Source organism: Gopherus flavomarginatus, chromosome 5 (assembly GCF_025201925.1).
Source record: "Gopherus flavomarginatus isolate rGopFla2 chromosome 5, rGopFla2.mat.asm, whole genome shotgun sequence".
Lineage (NCBI taxonomy): Eukaryota > Metazoa > Chordata > Testudines > Testudinidae > Gopherus > Gopherus flavomarginatus.
The window spans coordinates 61,968,953-61,995,711 of record NC_066621.1 but is presented as its reverse complement, the minus strand read 5'-3'; the positions used below and the strand labels follow the sequence as shown (position 1 = coordinate 61,995,711).

The 26,759-nt window shown below is 45.1% G+C and overlaps 1 protein-coding gene across 2 annotated transcripts in view; it reads left to right on the top strand.

The window, feature by feature from the left end:
* Positions 1-26,759, top strand: part of GALNT18 (polypeptide N-acetylgalactosaminyltransferase 18) — a 512,560-nt gene that overhangs the window by 195,647 nt on the left and 290,154 nt on the right. For both annotated transcript variants that reach the window (XM_050955082.1, XM_050955081.1), the window contains one exon: positions 19,679-19,845. In XM_050955082.1, the coding sequence (XP_050811039.1) occupies positions 19,679-19,845 (167 nt within the window). The remainder of the gene's footprint in view (positions 1-19,678; positions 19,846-26,759) is intronic.

The window sequence follows — 26,759 nt, the reverse complement described above, 5'->3', positions numbered from 1 at the left end:
GGTTTGATCCTGCTCATTCAAGTCAGTGGTAAAAGTCTGATTGCTTTGAATGGAGCAGGATCCGGCCCATAGAAACAATCATAAACTAAGAGCAGATTGAGCAGATGGCATAGCCAAGGAATGTAAATATGTTCACAGAGACAAGGGAAACATCAATTAAATTCATGTTTTGTGATGTTTTAGTGCAGGGGATTCACTTGTTCGTCATATGTTGTTGTTCCCAGTGTTGGTCAGCGTTATGGTAGTATGTAGAGTCCTGGAGATGACATTGGGAGACTTGAACCCGGGCGCTTCTGCCAATTTCATTTGCAAAAAGCAAATGACCTCTGTGTTATTCCAAATTATAAGAGAACAGGAGATGTTACTTCTGAGCTAGAAAGCAGGTTGTGTGTGTGTGTTCTGATCAGTTTTGAAGGGCAGTCTCCTTTGGCATAGGAAGAGGGGAAATAGATACAGCCTTTAAATATAAAAATTAAAGAAAAAAAGAATAAAAAAGAAAAATCCAGGCATTGGACTCCGCTCTACTTGATACTTGAAAACCTAGCAGATGGTACAGAGCTGCCAGTCAGAAGAATGCAACAATGGTTCAGTTGTGGCTTCAGGTACATTGTCTTTACTGGGAGTCCAGCCATGTTAGGTACACTTGTGTGGAGGTACATACATGATGGTCATATATGAGTTCCTCACAAGTGCTGATGGATTCAGCCTCATACCTCATCGTGAAGTAGGCTATTATCCACATTCTATAGATAGGGAAACCGAGTCACAGAGAAGTTAAATGACTTTCCTAAAGTGTCACAGAGTGTCAGGGGGAGAATCAGGAATCTCCTGATTTCCAGTTCAGTGCCTCACCACTGAAACCATCCTTTCGCTCTAAGTGTATGTCTATGCTGCAATTAGACACCTGCAGCTGGCCCATGCCAGTTAATTCAGGCTGTGGGGCTGTCTAATTGTGGTGTAGACATTCCAGCTTAGGCTGTGCTCTGGGACCTTCCCACCTCCCAGGGTCAGAATCGTTGCTCTGAGGAGCAATAAAGGTAGGGGAAAAAAGAACATGCATTAATCCTGTTAAAATTTCAAATAAATTACTTCATTAATTTTTATGGAAAAATTCTAAATGAAAATGTTCATTTTGATTCATTAGAAATTTATTTAAAATGTGTTTTGAATTAAAAAAAAAATTCATAGTTCAAAAATTGGAAAGTTTTCATTTTCAGTTTTTGGATTTTGTGGTCTGTCCCCTTTCTCTCTCTCTTCCTAGCTTTCTTCCCTTTTTTTCACATAGGAGAAAGTGGGAGAGCAAGTGGTTTTCCCCCACTCTCTAATTCTTTTCCTATTGGCAAAAACGTTGGGAAAAAATTGAGATTGTGGGGGAGAGTACGTCTTCTCACTTTTACTTTTTTCTCCCAATTTAGAAAGATGTGAATGAATGTGAAACAAATTTTTTAAAAATGAGATTAGCATTTTCTCACACTTATATGAAACTGTTTTCACACTTTTCTTGTTGGAAAAGTAAAAAGAAGTGTGAGTGGTTTTCCCTCACTGATGCAAACTTTAACTTTTTAAAAAGAGTTTTAAAGTGGGGGCAGAAATAGAACAAAATACTTAAAGAATAATCCATCCCTTTCTCAGGTTTTTTTTTCATTGAAAAAGCTTTGAAAGAATTAAGAAAAGGTGAAACTGAGTACACCCAGTTTCTCTCAGCTTCCCCTTTTCTTTTTTTTTCCCACTGGAGAAAAAAGGAAAAACCTTGAGAAGGGAGTTGAACAAGAGCCCGATTTTTATCCCATGTTCAGAAACAGAACTGAAACAAACAAACAAAAAGGCAATTAAAAACGTAACTAACATTTTTGTTTTGGGTTTGAAATTTACTGTCAAAATTTGAAAAATTTAGTAGAAAATGATATTTTCCCCATGAAAACTTGTGGGTGGTTAAAGAAGTGATCTAAGGAATTGTAGCAAAGGTAAAAGACAGAGCGAAAACATCAGGAGAGGCCATTGAGTTTTCTGTAATTTACAGAACTATAGAAGGTGGGAGACCAAACCATAGGACTTTCCACCGCTTTCCTCACTTCATCTGCTTTTTACGTGGTATTCAGTGGTGCTCCACCAAGGATGATAGATAGACCTTCCTTTTGTGCTCTTAGCTCTGTTTGCAAAGTCCATTACTATTTTTTAGAATGTTTCAGTGCTTTCAAACAAACAAACAAACAAACAAATGTAACGTCCCATCAACTATAATAAACCATTATGTGGTGTGATTGGAAGGTAAACTACTAAAGAAATAAATTTCAGTTTAAAACTTCTGATTATTATAAACATCAAAGAGAGTACTCTGTGATAGTAATAAATATTAAAAATATATTGACGTTGTTCCTCTGTTAATGAATTAGTCATTACATAGATCATCATCATAGCTTAATATATTCTGTTCTGAAAGGATTCTTCTGTATGTTACATTCACCAATAGACATCTTAGCTGAGGACATGCGTGGGAACAATATTTGACCCTCAGAAGTCCTTGAAGTGCTACACTTTTTAGAAAAAGCTTGGAAAGCTTTAATGGTTTTACCTGTACTCACTAGAGGAGAGATTACTGTGCTGCTTGTTTCTGTGCTTATTGCAAAGAGTGTTTTGAATATTACATCTTCTACCACTACTGGATGCTCCTTTTTCAATATCTCTATCAAATTCTGTTCTCAAAGCAGGTGTCTCATTATTTATGTGATGCTAGAGCTAGTCAAGCTTCTTAGTTGACCAATGACACTTTCAGAAACGTTTAGCTTACATCAAATTTCTGTGACGTTTCACCCACTTGCACCATCAGTGAATCAATTTGTCCCTAGTCCTTTACCTACAGTATAACCGCACTTCTAAGTTTGGTGGGGATCTGTGGTAGAATACCAGAAGACGAGGTAAAAGGTAGTGCAAACATAATAACAACATAGTAAACTATGTAAGGTATATATTATTTGTCAAGATATATCAATTGCTTTTCTGGATTCTACAATCTAGGCAAGGTATCATGTATCAAAAGAGAGTCTGCCAGAATCACACTCTCAGCTATTGTATATGTTCAGTAGAAAACAGAAAATATCCTAGAAGTTGAAAGCCAAATTCGTTGGTAATATAAATGGTGGCCAGAAATGCTGAGTAAAAGATCACCAGAAAATAAGTAAAGTGGTATCGTAATACAACTTGCTCGAAACTGGCATGCAATAAGTTTGCAAAATGGATGTACCTTACTCTTTTCGAGGCTTAAAATGGAGTGAAAAAGTAGCATACAGTAGTGGCAGAAGATGTGTAATCAAAATACTCTTTGCAATAAACACAGAAACAAGAAAACACAGTAATCTCTCCTGTAGTGAGTTTGCTTCGCATATTTAATACTATATGTTCATATGGAGACTTTTAAATCTGTTCCTGACTGAAAATATCTAACTGGTGTACTGGAAAAGCAACTAACTGGAGTGTAGGCCCCAAAATACCAGAGTTATTTCCTGTTGTGAACCTAAGGAATAACTGCACTGGTTCTAACAGTTGTAGGGTGACTAGAGTCCCGATAAAATCAGGACTATCCTGATTTTTAGGCATTTGTCCTGCGTCCCAATTGATGTTTGGTTGGAACGCAATTTCGTCCTGATATTTCGCTCTCCTGTTTCTTTTTTGTTTTGTTCTGCCGGCTGGACTCTGCTTTTTTTTCCCCTGTCTCTCTCTACCTCTCTGCCGGCGGGACTCCGGGACTCCATTTTTTTTTCTTTTCCCCCAACTCTGCCGGCGGGACTCTGGTTTTTTTCTTTCTATCCCCCCCCGCCCCCTCTGCTGGCAGGACTCCAAGACTCAGTTATTTTTTTTTCTTCTCTCTGCCAGCAGGACTTCCCAATGTGTCCCGATATTTTCTTCATCCCATCTGATCGCTGCACTCCCACTCCAATTTTCTGAACACCTTACACCCAACATAGTCCTTACACCAACATTTACCTCCAGCTTAGTCTGGCCTGTGTATAAATACACAGCATATGAAAAGATGGGAGTTGCCTTACCAAATGGGTGGGGGGGGGGGGTCAGTGCTAACGAGCCAATTAAATTTAAGTTGGAAGTAGGCAATTCTCAACAGTTGACAAGGAGTGGAAATCACTTTGGTAGTGTTAATGAGGCCAATGTAAACAAGGTGGCACATTTCAAACAGTTGACAAGAAGGTGTGAGTATATAACAGGGGGAAATTTGTTTTTGTAAAAACAAGAGGAGTAGTTGTGGCACCTTAGAGACTAACAAATTAAGTTTCTGTAATGACCCATCCATTCCCAGTCTCTATTCAGGCCTAATTTGATGGTGTCCAGTTTGCAAATTAATTCCAGTTCTGCAGTTTCTCACTGGAGTCTGTTTTTGAAATTTTTTGTTGAAGAACTGCCACTACTGGTTTTTTAATGTTGTTATAATTCCTGATGTGAGATTTGTGTCCATTTATTCTTTTGCATAGAAACTGTCCGGTTTGGCCAATCTACATGGCAGAGGGGCATTGCTGGCACATGATGGCATATATCACGTTGGTAGATGTGCAGGTGAACGAGCCTCCGATGGTGTGACTGATGTGATTAGGTCCTATGATGGTGTCCCTTGAATAGATATGCGGACGTATTTGGCACCAGGGTTTGTTGCGGGGTTTGGTTTCTGGGTTGGTGTTTTTGTTGTGGGGTGTGTAGTTGCTGGTGAGTATTTGCTTCAGGTTGGGGAGCTGTCTGTAAGTGAGGACTGGCCTGTCTTCCAAGGTCTGTGAGAGTGAGGGATCATCCTTCAGGATAGGTTGTAGATCCTTGATGATGCGCTGGAGAGCTTTTACTTGGGGGCTGTAGGTGATGGCTAGTGGCATTCTGTTACTTTCTTTGTTGGGCCTGTTTTGTAGTAGTTGACTTCTGGGTACCCTTCTGGCTCTGTCAGTCTGTTTCTTCACTTCACCAGGTGGGTATTGTAGTTTTAAGAATGCTTGATAGAGATCCTATAGGTGTTTGTCTCTGTGTGTGAGGGATTGGAGCAAATGCGGTTGTATCTTAAAGATTGGCTGTAGACAATGGATCATGCTATGTGTTTTGGATGAAAGCTGGAGGCATGTAGGTAAGTATAGTGGTCAGTAGGTTTCCGGCATAGGGTGTTGTTTATGTGACCATCGTTTATTAGCACAGTAGTGTCTAGGAAGTGGCTCTCTTATATGGACTGGTCCAGGCTGAGATTGATGGTGGGGTGGAAATTGTTGAAATCCTGGTGGAATTCCTCAAAGGCCGCCTTAGCATGGGTCCAGATGATGAGACTGTCATCAATGTAGAGCAAGTAGAGATGGGGCATTAGGGGACAAGAGCTGAGGAAGTGTTGTTCCAAGTCAGCCATAAAAATGTTGGCATACTGTTGGGCCATACAGGTACACATAGAAGTCCTGCTGGCTTGAAGATATAAATTGTCCCCAAATCTGAAATAGTTGTGGGTGAGGATAAAGTCACAAAGTTCAGCCACCAGGTTTGCTGTGACATTATCGGGATACTGTTCCTGATGGCTTGTAGTCCACCTTTGTGAGGAATGTTGGTGTAGAGGACTTCTACATCCATAGTGGTTAGGATTGTGTTTTCTGGAAGATCATCAAAGGATTGTAGTTTCCTCAGGAAGCCAATGGTGTCTCGAAGATAGTTGGGAGTGCTGGAAGCATAGAGCCTGAGGGGAGAGTCTACATATCCAGACAATCCTGCTGTCAGGGTGCCAATGCCTGAGATGATGGGGCATCCAGGATTCCTAGGCTTATGGATTTTGGGTAGCAGATAGAATACTCCTGGTTGGGGCTCCAGAGGGGTGTGTCTGTAGATTTGTTCCTGTGCTTCATCAGGGAGTTTCTTTAGCAGATGGTATAGTTTCTTTTGGTAATCATCAGTGGGATCAGAGGGTAATGGCTTGTAGAATGTGGTGTCAGAGAGTTGTGTAGCAGCCTCTCATTCGTATTCCGATCTGTTCATGATGACAACAGCACCTCCTTTGCCAGCCTTTTTGATTATGATGTCAGTGTTATTTCTGAGGCTGTGGATGGTGTTGTGTTCTGCACAGCTGAGGTTATGGGGCAAGTAATGCTGCTTTTCCATAATTTCAGCTCATGCATGTTGGTGAAAGCACTCCTATATAGAAGTCCAGTCAGTTGTTTTGACCTTCTGGAGGAGTCCATGCAGAATCCTTCTTTTTGTAGCATTGGTAGGAAGGTTTCTGTGGGTTAGTGTGCTGTTCAGTGGTATGTTGGAAATATTCCTTGAATTGGAGACATGGAAAGTAGGAATCTAGGTCCCCACACAACTGTATCGTGTTCGTGAGGGTGGAGGGGCAGAAGGAGAGGCCCTGCAATAGGACAGACTCTTCTTCCGGCTAACAGTATAGCTGGATAGATTAACAATATTATTGGGTGAGTTAAGAGAACCACTGTTGTGGCCCCTTCTGGCATGTAGAAGTTTAGATATTTTAGTGTCCTTTTTCCTCTGTAGAGAAGCAAGATGTGTGTTGTAAATGGCTTGTCTAGTTTTTGTAAAGTCCAGCAGACAATTTACTTTTCTTAATATATCTGGTTTCTGTGTTGTGATTCTTTTGCTTGGCATGCATTTATGTTATGAAGTACCCAGAATAGTCCCTGGTGCATAATACTCTGAGGTTAACAATTTTTGCATGAATTCTACACGTGTTCATGTAGATCAATTAAACTAAGTTTGAGACCATCAACTCCCATATTATTAGATACTGTCATTGTTTCACTAACAGAAGAGTCTGTTTTTATCCTTTGAGAAAGGTTTGACTCTTACATAGGTAGGTGGATGGGAAGAAGGAATCTTATGGCTTAATGTTCTATATGAGAGCACCTTTTATTAAAAAGAATAAGAATCAGTCAGTTACAATTAAATCTATAGCATTAGAAGTCCAAATGTCCAAAAACTAGTTATTTTTGTATTACCCTGAATTTGTATGTAATTATCAGCCACAGTTTCTCTGACTGCTTATCTTTTCTTATTTTAAAATTCTGTTAAGCCCTGCTTTTCTAAACTCTGATATCACAAGTGTTGGCCTTATTTGCTTATACGGTTATGCTAATTGTGTAGACAAATTAGTCACACAATTGTATACCCATTTTTGTTTACTCACTGTCAAAAATTAGGACCAGACATCAAGTTCTCTAAACCATGTGCTACTAGAGTTATTCACTGTCTTGTGTTGTCCAGGTCTGTAATAGTTTGTAAAGCCCTGAAGGGAAGAATTAAGGAACCCTTTATATGTTTGTACAATGTCATATACATTGTTTCATCTCAATAATAATGAAGGATAAAATGCAAAAGTTGCAGAGACTGATTTTGGGCAAACACTAAAAGCTCTTCTTTGAGTGATGGCTCATGTGTATTCCACAGTAGGTGTGTGTGCTCACCACATTCACCGGTGCCTGAAGTTTTTCCCCTAGCAGTGACCCTAGGGGAGTGCATTAGCGACCCCTGGAGTGGCGCCTCCATGACGCGATATAAGGGATGCTATGTGCTCCCGCCACCCTCAGTTCCTTCTTGCCGCCAGAGAAGGTGCTCAGGAACTGCTCTGCTCCAGTTTTGCTGTAGCTTGTCCCCAAAACTGCTTATTCGTTTAGTGTGTGGTACCTGTAGTTAGCTTAGCTTAGCTTAGCTTAGCTTAGCTTAGCTAGAGTGCCCGGGCCGGGGCATGTCATGTGACACTTATAGGTGATCTATGCCAGTGAGTGGTCTGCACGCGGACTGTTTACACTGTTTAGGGGAAACCCATCTCAGCAATCACTGCAAGATTTGCAAGTCATTTAATCCTTGGACCAAGAGAGAGAGGGACACTAAGCTCCAGACTATTTTGGTGGAGTCAGCGCTGACCCCAGTTCTGACGATAGAAAAGGTTCAGAGAAGGCCAACTAAAATGATTAGGGGTTTGGAATGGGTACCATATGAGGAGAGATTAAAGAGGCTAGGACTTTTCAGCTTGGAAAAGAGGAGACTAAGGAGGATATGATAAAGATATATAAAATAATGAGTTACGTGGAGAAAATGAATAAGGACAAGTTATATACTTTTTCCCATAATATAAGAACTAGAGACCACCAAATGAAATTAATGGGCAGCAGGTTTAAAACAAATAAAAGGAAGTTCTTCTTCACACAGCGCACAGTCAACCTGTGGAACTCCTTGCCTGAGGAGGTTGTGAAAGCTAGGACTATAACAGCGTTTAAATGAGAACTAGATAAATTCATGGAGGTTAAGTCCATTTATGGCTATTAGCCAGGATGGGTAAGGAATGGTGTCCCTAGTCTCCGTTTGTCAGAGGGTGGAGATGGATGGCAGGAGAGAGATCACTTGATCATTACCTGTTAGGTTCACTCCCTCTGGGACACCTGGCATTGGTCACTGTTGGTAGACAGGATACTGGGCTGGATGGACCTTTGGTCTAAGCCAGTATGGCTATTCTTATGTTCTTATGGCACCGGGCATCGCGGTGTCAGTGCACAGCGACCCTTCGGCACCATCGACTAGTCGGCACCGCTCCCTGTCCAATGGACACGATAAGAAGGCTAGGAAGAGGCCGCCTTCACTGCGGCGCCGGAGTAAACTCGGGACAGAGGCTAGACCCATGTTGGGCAGTCCTCAATCCCCACCAGCCTCTAGGCCTCCCACTCAGGTTGAGCTGAGTAGTCTGGCCCATTCGGAGCAGGCCTGCCCAGCTGTCTGAATGCCCTCCACACCGGAGGCCCTGCAGGTGGCCCGGGATACTGTGTCCATGCCAGTACCAAGAGCACCACCAATGTTGGCCCCACGCTCCAGAGGCAAGCCGCCGCTGGGATCTCTGCGGTCACCCTTGGCTCAGTAACAGTTTCAGTCAAGGGAACGTTCCCGATGCCATTTGCCGCCCAGTGTCCGTTCAGGGAGAAGTCCACGTGGATCGCCCTCGATGCCCACCAGATTGTCTGGTTTGGTTCTGTCTGGCCAAGACTCTTGGCACCGCTCTGCCTCGAAGAGCCAACACCGACGGGACTGAGGCAGATGATGCCAAAGGCAGCTGGTCATGGCACGAACGTTAACGTCGTTCCCAGATGTTGTCCCGCTCCAGGACCCCACCACGGCACTGCCTCCGCAGCCCCAGGCGGCGATGGCCAGTCTCTGGCCATCACGGATCTGCCCGCCGGAGCTGATTGCAGAGCAGCTGTTACTGATGGTAATGATCCTCCACACTGGAATCATGGTCCCGTGGTCGACATCGCTCCCGGCGCTGCCGCTTCTCCTGGTTCAGGGACAGCAGGTCGTATGTCAGCCCGGCTTCTCTTCATAGTTGTCCACTGATGGGCCAAGCCGATCAGCTGGCTCCGCTGGTGCCATAGCAGGTGCAGTGACACTGGGCCCCATGGCTGGCCCAATGGTACCAATGGGCACTGTGGCCGCAGACACAGCCCACGGAGGGGCTCACTCGGTGGCCGGAGCCTCAGAAGGACCATCGGCCTCCCTCTCCAGACCTCCGAGGAAGGAGTTGGTGGGATGTACATCCTTGGCACCATGCCCAGAGACCAACCAGGTGGTGGACCCTCCAGTGCCAGTGGACACACACAGTACTGTGCTAGCCTCCTCACCCGAGGCAATTACGGCTCCTCCTTCCTCTTTCTTGCAGGATGACTTTAGGGCCCATCAAGAACTCTTAAAAAGGGTGGCATCAAGCCTCCACTTCCAAGCAGAGGAGATGGAGGAGCCCTCGGATTCCCAGTTTAATGTACTGTCCTCCTCGGCACTGGGCAGGGTGGCCTTGCCTCTCCAAGAAAGGGTGGCGAAAATTTCAAATGCCCTGTGGCAAACCCCAGCCTCATTGGTCCCCATCTCTAAGAAAGCGAAACGCAAGTATTTTGTACCCACCAAGGGGCATAAATACTTATACACCCACCCTGCTCCTAACTTCCTGGTGGTTGAGTTGGTCAGCCACAGGGAATAGCAGGGCCAACCAGCCCCTACCCCGAAAAATAAAGATTCAAGGATGCTGGACTCATTTGGAAGAAAAAATTATTTGTCCTTGAGCTTCCAGTTATGGATGACAAACCACCAGGCTCTCCTGGGCCAGTATGAGTTCAATCTGTGGGGCTCCCTGCCCAACTTCGAGGACTCCCTCCAGGAGCTCAACAGGAAGGAATTCAAAGCGCCGTTGGAGGAGGGCACAGCAGCTGCCAGGGCAACCCTGCAGGCAGCTTCAGATGCAGCAGACATGCCCACATGGTCCACAGCCTCGCGATGTCCATGAGAAGGGTGTCATGGCTCCTGCTCTCTGGGCTGTCCAGCGAGGCGCAGACCTCCCTGTAGGACCTCCCGTTTGATGGCAAAGCTCTGTTTGAGGAACAAACAGATACAAAGCTGCATGGCCTGAAAGACTACCGCACAACTCTCCAAACTCTGGGTCTCTATGTTCTGGCTCCAGCTAACCCTAAATTCAAGCTGCAGCAGACTCCCGCTCAGGCCACCCATTCAAAATATGAGACCGCTTATAAGAAGTTGCAGGATTGTAAGAGGTGCCCACAGAGGCAGTCTCAGCCTGCCCCCAGTCTGGGTCCTCCAAGGGCAGGCAAGGGGGGAAAAGGCAGTTTTGACGGGATGCCTCGGGGACACCCTGCCAGTTCTTATCAGGGATCCACACTCAATAAAGCTTCCTTTCTCCAATCGGTTGTGCACTTTTCCTCCCAGAGTGGTTGTGGCTGACCTCGAACCATCTCCTGGAGCTATATCCTCCAGTTTACTTCCTCCTTGCCCAACCAACCCCTGTCCCTTGTCCCTCCTGGGGGACCTCTTGCACGAGGCTCTGCTCAAGCAGGAGGTGGGGCGGCTCCTGGATCTAGGAGCTGTGGAAGCGGTCCTGGGGGATTTCAAAGGCAAGGGTACTACTTCCGCTATTTCCTTATCCTGAAGGCCAAAGTGGGGCTCAGGCCCATCTTGGACCTGCGAGGCCTGAAACAATACATGATGAAGCACAAGTTCCACATGGTCTCCCTGGCCTCCGTCATCCCCTCCCTGGATCCCAGGGACTGGTACTCCGCACTCGATCTGCGGGACGCATACTTCCACGTTTATATATTTGAGGGGCACAGACGCTTCGTGCGTTTCACGGTAGGTCAGGAACGTTACCAATTTCCAGTCCTCCCATTTGGCCTGTCCTCAGGGTATTCACAGAATGTATGTTGGTGGTGGCAGCCTACCTCAGGCGCCGGGGGGTCCAGATCTTCCCCTATCTGGACAACTGGTTGGTCAAGGGAAGCTCCTAGTCACAGGTGCAGGATCACGTGGCGCTCCTTCTGTCCACGTACACCACTTCAGGCCTGTTGGTAAACAACACCAAGTCCACGTTAGTCTTGGTACAATGCATAGAGTTTATCAGGGCAGTCCTGGACACCTCATCGTCCGGAGCCTCCCTCCCAGCGGACAGGTTCGAGACCCTGAAGGGACTCATCAACATGGTCACAAGATTTCTGGTGACAACAGCCAGAGCGTGCCTCCAGCTCTTGCGTCACATGTTGGTGTGCATGTATGTGGTCCGTCACGCCAGACTCAGGATGAGGCCCCTCCGGCTCTGGTTGGCCTCGGAGTTCTCCCAGACCAGGGACAGGATGGACAAAGTCCTCACGGTACCTGAGTCAGTGATCATCTCCCTATGGTGGTAGTCTTCCCCAAGAAGCATGCTCCAAGGGGTTCTGTTCAGGGGCAGGACCCTGTCGCTGGAACTGGTGTCCAACGCATCGGACCTGGGATGGGGTGCCCATGTGGGGAATCTTCAGACCCAAGGTATGTGGTCGGCTCAGGATCTGACCCTTCACATAAACGTCAAGAAGCTCAGGGCAGTACGGCTGGCGTACATGGCTTTCTGCTCACACCTGGAGGGCTGGGTGGTCAGTGTCCTCACGGACAACAAGGCTTCCATATTCTACATCAACAGGCAAAGTGGGGCCTGATCCTCTGCCGCAAAGCCCTCAGGCTGTGGGCCTTTTGTTTAGCCCACAACATTTGCGTACAGGCCTTCCATCTGCCAGGCGTCCGGAATGCATGGGCAGATCGCTTGAGCAGGGACTTCTCCTCTCAGTGCAAGTGGTCTCTCCACTCAGAGTTAGTGCACAGACTTTTCCAGGTGTGGGGAACTGCCCAGGTGGACCTGTTTGTGACCCGGTTCTGCTCCGGGGAGGGGCTGGGATGGGGTGCTATCTCCAGTGCCTTCCTCCTGTTCTGGTCAAGCTGGTTTCTCTATGCCTTTCCCCTGTCCCACTAATCGGCAAGGTCCTGGAAAGACCTTCTGATTGCCCTGGCATGGCCCAGGCAGCATTAATACGGGACTCTCACGGGCCTGGTGGTCACCTCGCTGTGGCCATTGCCATCCCCTCTGGACCAGCTCTCCCAGGACCAGGGCTGCCTTCTCTATCCCATCCTAGCGGCACTCCACCTCACGGCGTGGCTGCTCAGTGGTTAGGTAGGGAGGAAAGAACGTGTTCGGAAGGGGTTCAGCTCGTCTTCCTAGAAAGCAGGCCACCCGCCACACGCCGAGCCTACTTGGCAAAGTGGTCTTGGTTTTCCAGATGAGCATGGCATTTCCCTGGTGGCCACCCCGACACAGCTTATTCTGTACTATCTCCTTCACCTTAGAGCCCAGAGCCTGGCACCCTTGTCAGTCAAGGTGCACCTGGCGGTCATATCAGGCTTCCGTCCACTGTTGCAAGGCCACGCGCTATTCTCCCATGCAATGACTGGCTGATTCCTTAAGGGGTTGGATCATCTCTTTCCATATGTTAGGCCCCCAGTCCCGCAGAGGGACCTAAACCTGGTGTTGGCCTGTGTCACAGGGCCCCCATTTGAGCCGCTAGCCACGTGCTTTTGGTCACACCTTTCATGGAAGGTGGCCTTCCTGGTTGTGATCACATCGGCTAGGCGGGTCTTGGAACTCAGGACCCTAAACTTTGAGCCCCCATACACAGTGTTTCATCAAGATAAGGTCCCGCTCCACCCACACCCTTCGTTCCTCCCGAAGGTGGTCTCCGCCTGTCACGTGGGTCAGGACATTTTTCCGCTGGTCCTCTGCCCCAAGCCCTATGCACCCAGTGAGGAGCTCCGCCTCCCCACGCTCGATGTGAGACACTCTGGCTTTTTACCTGGAGCAGACTATGCCATTCAGAAAGTCCTTGCAATTGTTCATCGTCCCGGCCGAGGGATGAAAGGTTGGCCAACCTCCACTCAGCGGCTCTCCAACTGGATCACCGCGTGTATCTGTACTTGTTATGACCTGGCAGGAATCCCGCCACCACCAATTGTGAGGGTGCACTCAACCAGGGTGCAGACCTCGTTGGCTGCCTTTTTGGACCATATCCCCATTCAGGACGTTTGTAGAGCTGCCACGTGGTCTTCAGTTCACACGTTCACTCCACATTATGCAATTGTGTCTCAGACCAGGGAGGATGCCGGGTTTGGCAGGGCCGTCCTCCGTGCTGAGAGTTTGTGAATCCTTCCCACCTCCAACAGATATAGCTTGGAATCACGTATTGTGGAATACACATGAGCAATCACTCGAAGAAGAAAATACAGTTAACTTTTCTGTAACTGGTGTTCTTCAAGATGTGCTTCTCATGTCTATTCCACATCCCACCCTCCTTCCCTTCTGTTGGTGTTGTCTGTCAAGAAGGAACTGAGGGCTGCGGGAACGCACAGCGCCCTTTATACTGCGCCATGGAGGCGCCACTCCAGGGGTCACTAGAGCGCTCCACTATGGGTACTGCTAGGGGAAAAACTTTGGGCACCAGTGCACATGGTGAGCATGCGCACCTATTGTGGAATAGACATGAGCAACACCAGTTACGGAAAAGGTAACTGTCTTTTTGAGGTGGAATTCTCATATGACCAGATTTTTAGTACTTCTCCAGTTAGCCCACGAGAGCAGGCTATTTATCTGTAATTCTGCACTTCTCTTTGCAGTTCTGAATGATAACCAGTTTGAATCTTTCCAGAAGTGAAAGTAAGCTGATATGCCTTGGTACGCCGTACTGGACCAGCTTCCCCAGCCAGCAATTTAAAGGGCCTGGGGCTCCCAGCAGCAGCTGGAGCCCTGAGCCCTTTAAATTGCCACCAGAGCCCTGCTGCCAGAGGTGACTGGGATCCCTGGCACTCCGGCAGTGATTTAAAGGGTCCGGGGCCCTGCTGCAGTAGCAGTGGCTGGGAGCCCCTGGCCCTTTAAGTCACTGCCAGAGCCCCGCTGCCACTACCCCAGGGCTCTGGCAGCAGGGCTCAGGTGGTGATTTAAAGAGTTGGGGGCTCTGGCAGCCACTTCTGCCTGGGCCCTTTAAATCTCTGACAGCGGGGCTCGGGCAGAGATTTAAAGGCTCCAGAGTGGTAGTGGCGGCCTGAGCCCTGCTACCAGAGTCCTGGAATCGCAGCGGCAGCTGAGAGCCCTGCAGCTCCTTCGGCAATTTAAAGGGCCCAGGGTCTGCTGTGGTAGTGGCAGCTGGGAGTCTCTGGCCCTTTAAATCACTGCCTGAGCCCCCAGCCACTGCTGCTACTCTGAGGCTCTGGCAGCAGGGATTAGGTGGTGATTTAAAGGGCCCGGGGCTCCACTGCAGTACGGGTGGCCAGAAGCCCCAGGCCCTTTAAATGGCCCCCAAGCCTAGCAGCTGGAGCCCAGGGCCCTTTAAATCCTGTAGCTCAAAAGGTCCCGCCCCTTCTGGTTGAGGCCACTCCCCCTCTATTTGAGGCCCTGACCCCTGCTCAGGGCTCCAGTGTGCTGTTAAGTCCCTTAAATTAGTTACTTTCACCCTTGAATCTTTCCCAAGACTTGAAAATCATTCTGGTTCAGTCTGTGATTTGCATCAGTTCTTATTTTATCAGAAACAGGTCACCCTTCCATTTGGTGGTCATAGAGATTCACCACTCCTGAACAGGGGCATATAGACAACTTTTTTTTTTAATTTGGGAAGGCTAGAGTTAAAAAGTAAGAAAATAATAGCTGTATTATTGCTTCCAGGTGTAGTTTTTGTACCATAACTACATTTGTCCTCTTTTAATCAAATGAGATAAATTAACTTCTGTTCCAGGCATAGAGTTTCCTTTATTTATGAACATAATCCCTACATTTTGGGAGGCCTAAAGCCATCCACAGCACTCTTTTCCCCCCCCCCGCCCCATTGTCTGCACCCATGCTGAATTTTATCTCATTACTACTAATATGCCATATATCATCCTGTAGAAAAGCACTGTTGCTGAGGCATTGAGATCCAGTGGCTAGAACACAGAACAGGGACACTGATTTTACTGTGACTGAGTGAAGTTCATTACCGCTATGTACATGCTCTGGTCAGATAGATTTTCTTCATGGGCAAAGATTTTGAAGAAGAATCATCATGTATCCTTCCCCTTGCTTACAAGTCATGCTGCAAATAGAACGTTAGAAGTTTCTGATAACCATGGCAACAGTTACATTCGCTTTATTAGCCCTATATAATTTAGCGGACGTGGCCACTGGAGGTAATTTTTCAGACTCCAACATAAATGATACTGGTTATTATAACGATAAATAAAATATCTACAATTTTACATTTTAAAAACACTGAACAGTAACTACTAAGGGTATGTCTACACTGCAATTAAAAACCCGCGGCTGGCCTGCGCCAGCTGACTTGGGCTTGTGGGGTTTGGGCTGCAAGGCTGTTTAATTTCAGTGTAGACACCTGGGCTTGAGGACCCTATGATGTGGAGGGTCCCAGAGCTCAGACTGCAGCCCAAGTTCAGAAGTCTACACTACAATTAAATAGCTCCTTATCCCAAGCCCTGTGAGCCTGAATCAGGTGGCACAGGCCAGCCATGAATATGTAACTGCAGTGTAGACATACCCCCTATACTCAACTGTGCCCCCGTGAGAAGGGTTACTGGTGTTAGCCCCAGTTTTCAAATAAGTAATGCGGACCACAGGCAGGTTAAGTGTCTTGTCAAGGACCACAGAGGTAGCATAAGAATTCAGAAGTTCTTACTTGCTATATTGTGATCACTCTGTTCTTAGAGCTTATTGGACCCGAGGTTTTGAGCTATGTCATTTTTGAGCTATGTCATGTATCCTCCCATACATATGCTCCTCAATGTCATTTTAACCACCTCCGCCCCTATTACTTGGTGGTTCATAGCTAGAATTACGCTGTGTTTCCTACTGAATAAAATTCCCCCAAGAAAGGATAGTGATAGATGTGCAAGTGTATAAATGCCTTGTGTCATGGATATTTAGGTTGAAATCCAGTTTGTAAGTGAAATAAGTAGGTCATTCTTTCTCTCTCTCTCGGACATGAATGACCAATGTTTCCCTTCTATATTAAGGGAAGAGGATTCCTGCTGGAAGTGAAAACTACTCATGGACAACACAATGGATGGGAAAAGAATTAATGCAAAAGGGACGGGAGGGATTAGAAACAATTGGACCCTGATTCTCCATTCCCTGCATGCTTTCTAATCACTTACTCCTGGGCAAAACGAATGTATAATGCTACCGAGTCACGATGGCATTCAGTTTGCATGTACTTTAATTTGATGTGAACATCTGTCCAAAGTGCTAGGCAATGGAAGATCAGCCCCAGTGTGATTAATTTGAAAAAGTGTAAACAAATATAGCCAGGAAAAAATAAGTCCCAGCCTTCTATCTCTAATGGGAGAGAGACAAGTGGGAAGCAGGAATTCATGTTGGATACAGTAACTCCTCACTTAAAGCCCCCGCCAGTTGTTCCTCACTTAAAGTCGTCCTGGTTAACGTTGTTTCATTGTTACGTTGCTGATCAATTAGGAAACATGCTCGTTTACAGTTGTGTAATGCTCCCTTGTAATGTTGTTTGGCAGCCACCTGTTTTGTCCACTGCTTGCAGGAAGAGCAGCCCGTTGCAGCTAGCGGGTGGGGGCTTGGAACCAGGTGGACTGGCAGCCCCTCATCAGCTCCTCGCTCTCGTAAATTGCCGGTGCAGCAGCTGCCCACCAGGCTAGCAATTGCAGCTGTCTCTGCCCCCACTGCCATGTGCTGCTCCTGCCCTCTGCCTTGGAGCTGCTCCCTGAGACTCCTGCTTGCTATGCAGCGGGGCAGGGAAAAAGAGGGGGGGGGCTAATGTGACGGTGTCCCACTCCCCCTGCTCCTGCACCCTGCTTACCCCATCTTCCATGGAGCGGGAGGACATGAGTTTGTACATGAGTTTATGAAAGGGCTGCAGTGTTTGTTTGTTTATTTATTTAACTTTAATTTAGGTGGTTTAGTGAATGAACAAATTGTAATCTTAGACAAAGCTGTATTTTCAGTGAGTTTCACAAACAGGCAATAAGTCCTTCATCCAACTGGCACTGGAGAGAAAAAGTCACTATTGAGTCTAATTAAGGCTTTATTTTTAAACTCATTGTTTTCAGCACTTTTGTATTGGCTTTGAAAATATTCTTCACTAAATCAAACCGTTCTTCTTTGTCTGTTAAGCAATGCCTTTTGCTATATTTTGTTGGTGCTGTTTCTTCATCATTTCTCTCTCTGTGCTACAGAATCACTGGTGATGATGACTGCTAGAATGTGCACAGCTGAGAGTATTGTACATTGATTCCCACAGCTACATAGCAGAAAGGAAAATCACTGTACCTTTTGGTTTGTTATGCCGTGATGTTGTGTTTGTATATCTCTGTCTATATGTTGGAGACACTGACATAGTAGATAAAACAAAAGCATCTTCCTAGACTGACACTGATAATTATTTTAGTGCATGCAAACTGTTGGCCTGTTTACAGCATACTTCATTTGGGGCCAAATTTTCAAACAGACAGACTTCCACTCTCTTACATCAACGAAATAGATACACTCCAGGTATACATTGGTGAAACTGAGATCAGAATCTGGTCAGCAATTTTCCCTCTGATTTCTTTTTCTGTTACTGAGAAGGCTGCAAATTCTAGTGAGCACTACATTTTTGTTCTAGAGCAAGCTTACATGTGGGTGGGTGGGTGGTGGTGGTGGTGGTTGTATGTCGTGAGGGCTGTGTAGGTGTGTCTCCTCCCCAGTATCACACACTTGTCCCAGCTCCCACCATTGGCTGGGAGTTTCAGGCCCCCGCCGGTTTTTCCCAGGAAGGGCCTGGGCCACATCTTCCTCCCTGGCTGCCTCTCCGCAGCAGCAACTGCTGTTTCACTGGAAACCATTGCCAGGGGCGGGGGAGGGAGTGCATAGTGCTTTGGCCCGATCGGGACTGGGTGAGCATGTCTCTGAGACTGTAAGTGCTTTCATTCCCCCCACAGCGAAGAGGTTGGGGTCACACATGCCCTGGGCTTGGTCAAGTAATGAGCACAGCAGGTTCTTAAAGGACCACATGATAGCATCACAGAGAAGTGAATGACATGGTTTCTGACCTGTACCATATGCTCAAGATTGCTGTGCAGCCACACAGTTTTACAGGGAATGTTGCTGGTCAGTAGCCTCTAAATATGTCGATGCAATTTTGTGCATGTAGTTCTGTGGAGTCTATTATGTGTATACACTACTGATAGTGTGTATAGAATTACACATGCAATTGAGAGTGTGTGCACATGTGTGGAATTTCACATACTTAGGGATCCAGTCCTGCAAGTTGGTGAGTGCTTATGAGGTGGCATACATAATACCAACTGAAACCAATGGTAATTATGGGTTCTTGGCACCTGAAAGGATCAGGCATGCAATTAGACATTGAGCTGATCCTCTACAAAAAATGTGACCAGTGATTTTAAAAGGACAGTGAAATTCTGTTGTAAGGATCAATGTGACTAAAATTGTCTTTCAGTCATTTCCTCAGAAAGATCATGGTATATAAAGTCATAAAACCAACATCTTCCCAAATCAGAAGCTCATGGAAAGCAAATTATCAAGCTGTGGAGGATAGAGCAACTTCCAAGCATTCAGTGGTGAAGTAGTTCAGTCAAGTGGTACAGAAATTGACTATAAGTGGCACTCCATTTTTTTTTTCATCTACAGTGGAGTGATACTCAAAAAGGTGTGACATTCTTTCAGGCCTTTTGGAAACATCAAAGACTACATTTCAATCTGATCCTTACAATTGAAAGTCCTGTTATGCGTGGAAGGAATGGGCAAACCCGTCAGCAAAAATAGGAACTGGCTTATGGAAAGTAAAATTTGATCTGTAGCTAAAAGATCACACTGCAAGTAGAGATCAGTAAATCAAAAAATAACACTGTAACTGCTACTTTCTTGTACTGATGCATAAGAACCAACGGTGGTAGATGCTGTATGAACTTGTTTTTATGTGACTATTAGTGGTGGGTGAACCAGTTTGCTTAAAATTAAAATAGCTTAAAATTAAAACTCAGCCTCTTCTGGACCTGGACATATTTTTAGTTTTTTACAAAAACGTATTTTTCATTTTTGCCTGCCTATGAGATTTTTTTTGTCACGGGGAGGGGAGGAAGGGAGAAATATCAAAATACTAAGAGAATCTCTGTTCTTATATGATTTCCAGCCCAATTCAGTCTCAAGAGGCCGAGAGAATCATCTAAAGTTTGTCACAGGCAGTTTTGGGAAATCTCCCACCAGTGATAGCAATGCCAGTGTAGACACAGCTATAATGATCTCGGAAACTTCCAGCAGTTTATATTTGTTGTATTTTATTTTCAGGTGCAGAAACCTCACATTTCCTAACAGCCTTCCTGAGGTCAGCATTGTTTTCATATTTGTTAATGAAGCCCTCTCAGTGATTCTGCGCTCCATTCATTCTGCTATTGACCGGACTCCTCCTCACCTACTCAAAGAAATTATCTTAGTGGATGATAACAGTAATAATGGTAAGGGCTCTCTTTTGAGCACAGTTTTTTTTCATACAGACTCTATTGTGTATGACTATAAACACAAATTTCCCTTTAAATTTTGGATCACAGACATCCTGTTAGAATTTCAGATGGTGTGTTTGAGAAATGCCAGAGTATTTCTCTATTCTTCCCTGCCCTCCTCCCTCCTCCTCCTCCTCCTGCCCCCCGTAGCCTTAGAACCTTCTCCTGTGACAAGTTTTGCCTTCAAATGTGGCAAACTACTTGACACTGAAGTCAGTGAGAACAGAGGCGGAGAACAGAACATCATTCCCTACGTTTAATGTGCTCAGTAGAGCCCTATTCGTTAGAACAATAGGGATGGGAGACATTGGAAAGGATTTTACTGTTTATTAGCACACTGCTGTGCTCCCAGGCATCCTCTTCCTCCAGTCTCTGGGCCCAGGAGCCTGCTCCCTGTGCCCCTCTAGTTTTCAGTTGCGTGCTCTGTCTCTTTCCTGCAAAGCCTATCTCTGTGCTTTCCACCAGGTTGCTAGCTCTTTGTTCCTCCTGACTGCTCATAGGCTCTGTCTGCCAATCCCAATCTCATTGTTTGCTGCTCACCTAGTTCATGTCTCCACGTGGACTTTCCAGCCCTCAGGCTGAGGAGCAGGCCAGTTAATTTTCGACATGCTTAGTGCTTTCCTTAGATGATTTTCAGTGGGGCCATGCCAGGAGTTACTTACATATTTCATCCTCTGGAACCATCGCAGATGAAATTTTAAATGAGCAGCCCGTGGGACATTTAACTTTCTGAAAGGTTGGGCTCGTCTGGGAGTTAATTTCAAACTCATAAAATTTAAGTGAGATCAAAATGCATTCTGCTGAAGGGGAATGCCAAATGAAGGGCTTCTGTTCCATCCCTAGCCTAGTTACATCTATTACATGACTCCCTGTTCCTGCACACTGGGATCCGCTACTGAATCGCTGGTGTGCATTGGATTTGTATAGAACAAAGACAAAGTAGCAGGCAAAGTAAATAAGCTCCTCTCCTAAGGCTGAAACTCCTTCTTTTTCTCCTCTTTTTATTCTATCTGTCAAGAAAAGAATCAAATCCCAGACAGACACATAAAACAACTGGAGTTATGCTGTTAGAACCATGGCTGTACAAGGGTGTTTAAGTGTGATTCCAGCCCCAGTGAATAAGCTGCATTTAGAGTCAACTACATCTGACCTAACTTTTCTTAAGACACCTAATCATAGAGCAGTGTGGGTGAGATGTATGCAGAATTTATACGGTGCTGTTCTTGAATTAGGGCATGATGTGGGATGTAGCAGTGCAATGGAGTGATGACAAATCACGTATTTAGTTCTCTCATAGTTTGTTTTTTATATATATAAAAGAAGTTCAGTGATCCAGAAACCACTTGTGAACTGGAGCAGGCTGTTTGGCTTGTTTATGCGTTTCATTATGTAGGGCTTGGATGTTGCCTGGCACATGGCTATATTGAGACATTTCCATCACTCTGTAACTTTTTTTCTTTCTACTTCCTGCTGTTGTTGTCCATTTGGGGTGGGAGGGGACGAGGGGAGGGGCGCTGAATTGAGAATCAGCAATAAAGTTGAACGCAGTTTATGTCAGTAGACTTGAATTCTGAAACGTCCCTACAGAAATTCAGCACTGAATCTTACATGTAAGGCTTAATAATATGATGCCAAAAGTACGTGGGAGAACTTGTTGGTTTGGTGGTACTGCTGTAACACAAGAGGTCTGGATTCAAAAGTACTTTGGGATAATCCGTTCCAAAGTCTGGAATACCAAAGGCAGGTCATGGAGGAAGTTAAGCATTTGGGTTTAGGAGGTTGCAAAGGCTAATTAGGGTTTGATCCCGATCCTGTTGAAGTCTGTTACAAAGCTCCTATTGATATCGAATTGGGAGTAATATCAGGCCCTTCCTACGTGGATGTTTCATAACAGCTCATCCTTACAGTTGCATAGGAAGGGACCCTTTCTACTCCTTTGGTTGGAAACTATTGCAGTCTAGTTGCTGTCTATTATATGGTAGTTTTGGTTCAATGAGAAGATTATCCCTAAGAATGGAAGGGATAGGAAATCGCAGCAACCGCTTAAGTACTAGTCTTTTAGGAGATCTCATTCACATCCCCCTCATTCTGTTTTAGCACCCATTATGTACTATGTTATGTTTGGTCTGTGTCTTTATTAGTTTATAAACAGTCCTGAGGACAGTGATCGTATTTTCTTAATATATGTTGAAGGTGGCCCCGAGCTGCAAATTTGAATCCAGATCTGATTCAGAACATTCCCAATTTGGAGATTTTCGGATCCAAGAAACTCAGCTGTATAGATTTGCCCAGTGCTGTGGCCCTCCAGTACATAATAATACCAATGGTTTTGGTACCACTCCACCATTGTTGCCAGTAAAAAAGAAATATATGACTTTTCTATTCAAGTTTCCATGGTGCTGGAAACAAAGGTAATAAAATATGGACAGTCACTTGTCAGACTTGTGTAATCCTCATGGGATTTATCATTGTTTGGGAGCACTGCCTGTATGCCCCTTTAGAGCCAAGGGGGACCCTATAAAACAGGCTAATTTGCAGCAGTGACTCCTGAAGAAAATCTTCCCCAATGGCTTCTGATTGGGATCTTGTTCCAAACTCAGTGTTCAACTGTGATGCTCTTTCCAGGACACCCAGAACAATAAGCCACCATGTTACCATTTTGGCTCTGTAAGAGAGAGCTGTGCTGAGGCCTAAACTGTGTGTTGACTCCCTGCCACATCAGTCTGTGTGCCACACCAATCTGTGTACCTCACCAGCAAACTCCTCAAGACTCTGCCAGTATCAGCCGTCCTTGCAGGTGACAATCAGTGAACCCCAGTTTCTGAGTTCCTCAGAGACTGCACTCTGCAGTATCCAGTCTCTCTCACTGGGCGCTCATAGAAGTTACGTTTGCTTCCTCCCAAGAGACAGTGCACACATCGTCCTGACAGGTTAGCTGAGGACTTGCTCTTTACCCGTGATTCTCAAACTTTTTGTATTGGTGACCCCTTTCACACAGTAACCCTCTGAACATGACCCCTTTTCTTCTGGATTAAAAACGGGGGTGGGCGGGATAATTTAATTTTAATTTACCGGGGGCTCAGGCTGTCAGCCCTGCACCTGCCAGAGCTGAGGCTGTCAGCCCCACCAGGCTCTGGGCTGACAGCTCACGACCCCCAGGTAATAACCTTGTGACCCCTAGTTTGAGAAACCCTGCTCTTTACTTTAATATAACAACACTGAAATGGTTTATAGTAAAACTGCAAAAAAAGTTGACTATTAAAGAGCAGAGATTTAAGTGATACTAAGAGGAAAAGACACAGTATGGTTATAAACAAAACGAAAACACCATTTCTAATGCCTAAAACATAATTCTAGTAGCTGTGTCTTTGCCTGAACAGCGTTCTCACTTACCTCAAGTTAACAACATCTCCAGCCCTTCCTGGTAAGAGGATCCAACATTTACAGAATCAGAGGGTGCTGTCCCCTTTGTTCCCTAACTGATGGATAACTAACAGGGTTCACTTTCAAAGGTTTTCTGAACTATAAAATGGAAGAAATGTACTCTTTGAAAAGTAAACCCAGATCAAGTTTCTCTTTGCTGCGGCTTGTTCTTTAGGGTGCTAATGCCAACCTCCTTTTTCATGCTCTGGATAACTTGCTTACTTGATTGCTTTGTTTACCTTAGATGCAAATATACAGTAAAACCTGCCAATAGCGACCATTTATGGGAGTTAGCAAAAGTGGTCACTTGTAAGAGATGGTCTCTTCAGAGGTTTGCACAACAGAGAATGCTGATGTTCCATGGCCTCTGCAAGTAGTCACTTGTGATAGGTCGTCTCTCAGGCAAGTTTTACTGTACTTCCATTGTCTCTGGCCTCCCCGTGCTCAGTTTACATTGGAGACGCATGTAAACAGGCAAAACAGCGTTGCTGTGTCTGACAAACTACTCTGTCCATGACAAACTTGTTTATTCGCTCTACTGAGATTGTTTGGTTTGAACACATTTTACAAACACATTTCCAACACCCATACATAATTCTTTACCTACTAACTGTACATACATCACCCCATAATATCAATGACCATAAGAGGGTCATCAGCTTTCATAAGCCCCTACTTGGTACACTTCTATAGTACAATACTAATGTATGAAATCAGCTGGTTCAATTGTTTATTCTTTGGAAATCTGATCCCCCTGTTCTATTCCTGGGGCATCTGGACCCTGCTTGTCATACCCACCTCTTCAGCATCCACTTGTTGCTTCTGGGAACAGTCAGCAGAAGGGGGAAATAGACCAGGAGGGAAAGTAAAAAACTGAGAACTGAAGTATAGTAGAATCTGACTTCGCCAGGTCACTCAGCTCATCCACTGCAAGATCCAGTCCTTGCTGGTTATTGAGGAAGCTAAAGCCTGGTGTACTGCCAGAAAGGACTTCATTGAAAATGCTGTAGATCAAAAGAGGAGACACTCTACAAGGAGAGAGAGGCTGTCTGGTCTCACCTTCCTCTGAAATACATAGTCCCCAGACAGGAGAATGGAGACTGTGAGTGGATGTGAGTGACTTTCTGACATGGCTTAGAGTAGGTGTGTCCCTTACAGAGACCCCCATTGGCTCCTGGAAAATCTCCAACCCATGCTGCTTTTTTTTCACCTGACCTCTTGCTCTATCTCTAGAGCCTATAGCCCATTGCAGCATTGGGCCACATTGTCCACAAGCCAGAATTCTCTGTACTTCAGACTTGCTTTCTAACCCATAATGTATACTGAGTCTTTGGGCATGGGTGGGGTCCGTTCAATGGATGTGTATAAGGATGGTTGGATTATGGGGTTATTAGTTTAGTGTTTTACATTTTATTTCCAATTTTGTTTTAGTTTACCTCAGCTGTTCAGACTGGGCTTCCCAGCTTTTGTCATTTAGCGTCTATTTGTGCTTGTGTTACTGGGAAATTGTGAGCATTGCTGCCAGTAAGATAAGTGAGTTACTCTGGATTTCCCTGCAGAGTTTCCTGGGGAGACAAGAACCTGCAATTGTGGTGTGAAGACTTTCCCTAAGCATAGGCACCGCACACATGGCCAGAACAGACGCCAGATTGTCAGTCTTTCAGTGACATCATGCTATAAGAGTCACAGGAGCCAGGGCTGGAGATGTTACAGCAGTAGAGTTGACATTGACTAAAGTATAGGGAGACCAGACAGGATGCAAATAAATAAATGCATACATTACTGAATGTCCTTCACTGCCTGGATTCGTCTGCAGTAAAGGATTTAAATCAATGCAGCTATGTCAATTTATACTAGCTCAGGACTAGACCCATGGTATTTTCCTGGTTTTTAAAATCTGAAATGGAATTCTGGTCTGTCTTTTCACAGTGTGCCAAATGCTAGCCATATTTAAATTGATAGCAAAAACTCATTTATTTCCTATAGTTTACCCTGTTATGACTTTCAGGAAATAGCCTTGTTAATTGTAAAGAAAAAGCAGCAGAGGAACTGGTCTATTTTTTTATTCTATTAGGCTGATCTGGGAAAAACAGTGTGGGAGTATGTCAATATGTTAATATGTATGTCCAGCTTCTTTATGTTTATCTTGAGCAACATACGCTACGGTAGTCTTTTTCATGCACTTCGTGGTACGTCAAGCAAATTGTCTGTGACTTTTGCTAAACCTCAGTGCAGTTCTTCAAGTTCCCCATTATGCTTAAGTTGACCCCAGTTTATCTTTTTGTGAAGACTTCGCCTCTTTTAAACAGATGTTTGAAGTTAGCAATCTGTGAAAATGCCAAGGCATCTGTAGTATAAACCTGAAGAAGAGCTCTGTGTGGCTCAAATGCTTGTTTCTCTCACCAGCAGAAGTTTGTCCAATAACAAATATTACTTCACCCACCTTGTATTTCTAAAATGCCACTGTGTTATTTAAAAGCAGAAAAATACATGTCACGGATCCCAAAACTCTGGTTTAATAAAGCAGGTTGCAGTTTTTTATGTAAACACTTTGTGCCAACTCTTCCTTGTGAAAATTTCATAAACATATTAAAATGTGAAATGTTTCATCCACTGTGCTATAAGGTAATTCTTTGTTAAAATAAAATTTTAAATAAACCCACAGAAAGCATTTCAACCCTTGTGTATGTGTATTATATTAAGCACATATTAAAAACAAAAAAACAAAAAACCTTGACCTGTGCTGCTGATTACAGAGAAATTGTGCCACATTCTGATCTTGGTTACATTGGTGTAAATGTGGAGTAATTCCATTGATCTCAGTGGATTTACTGTGGCATTAGTGAGATCAAAATCGACTCTGTTTTCTCTAAAGCATGCTGTTTGCATTTCAGAGGTAATTTGTAGATTAAATTAGAATTGGCAAAAATATAATTTACACAGTTTTGACTTGAAAACTGGCCCAGTTCTCCCGCTGCACCAAAGGTCTGTGCAATGTAGCTGCGGGGGAGGCAAAGAAAAGGTAGTCTTAAAACACCTTTTATGCTTCCTCAGTCCCTGATGCTGTAGCTGCTGCTGAAGTATAATTTTAGAGCAGCCATTCTACAACTCGGGCTTGCTGGGATGCAGTGTGCTTTGCTCACACATTCCTCTCCTGTTTTGGTGGTGGTGGGATAAAGATCTTCTGTGCCAATAGAATCCCTACTAGCTATTTAAGCAAGCTTTCCAGCCCCTTGCAGCACAGCAGGGCCAGGGTCTGACCCACTGCGTGTAACACTGTGTGATACTTTTCATCCGATGTGCACTGTACCTAAGAAGCTCATTGTTGGCCAGATTGTGCCCTTCTGTTCGGTGAGTGCAGGTGGGTGGGTGCTTTCACATGTCTAAAATTTGTAGAGCAAAATTTTACATTAAAGCAATAATTACCCTGCCATATGGCCACTTTC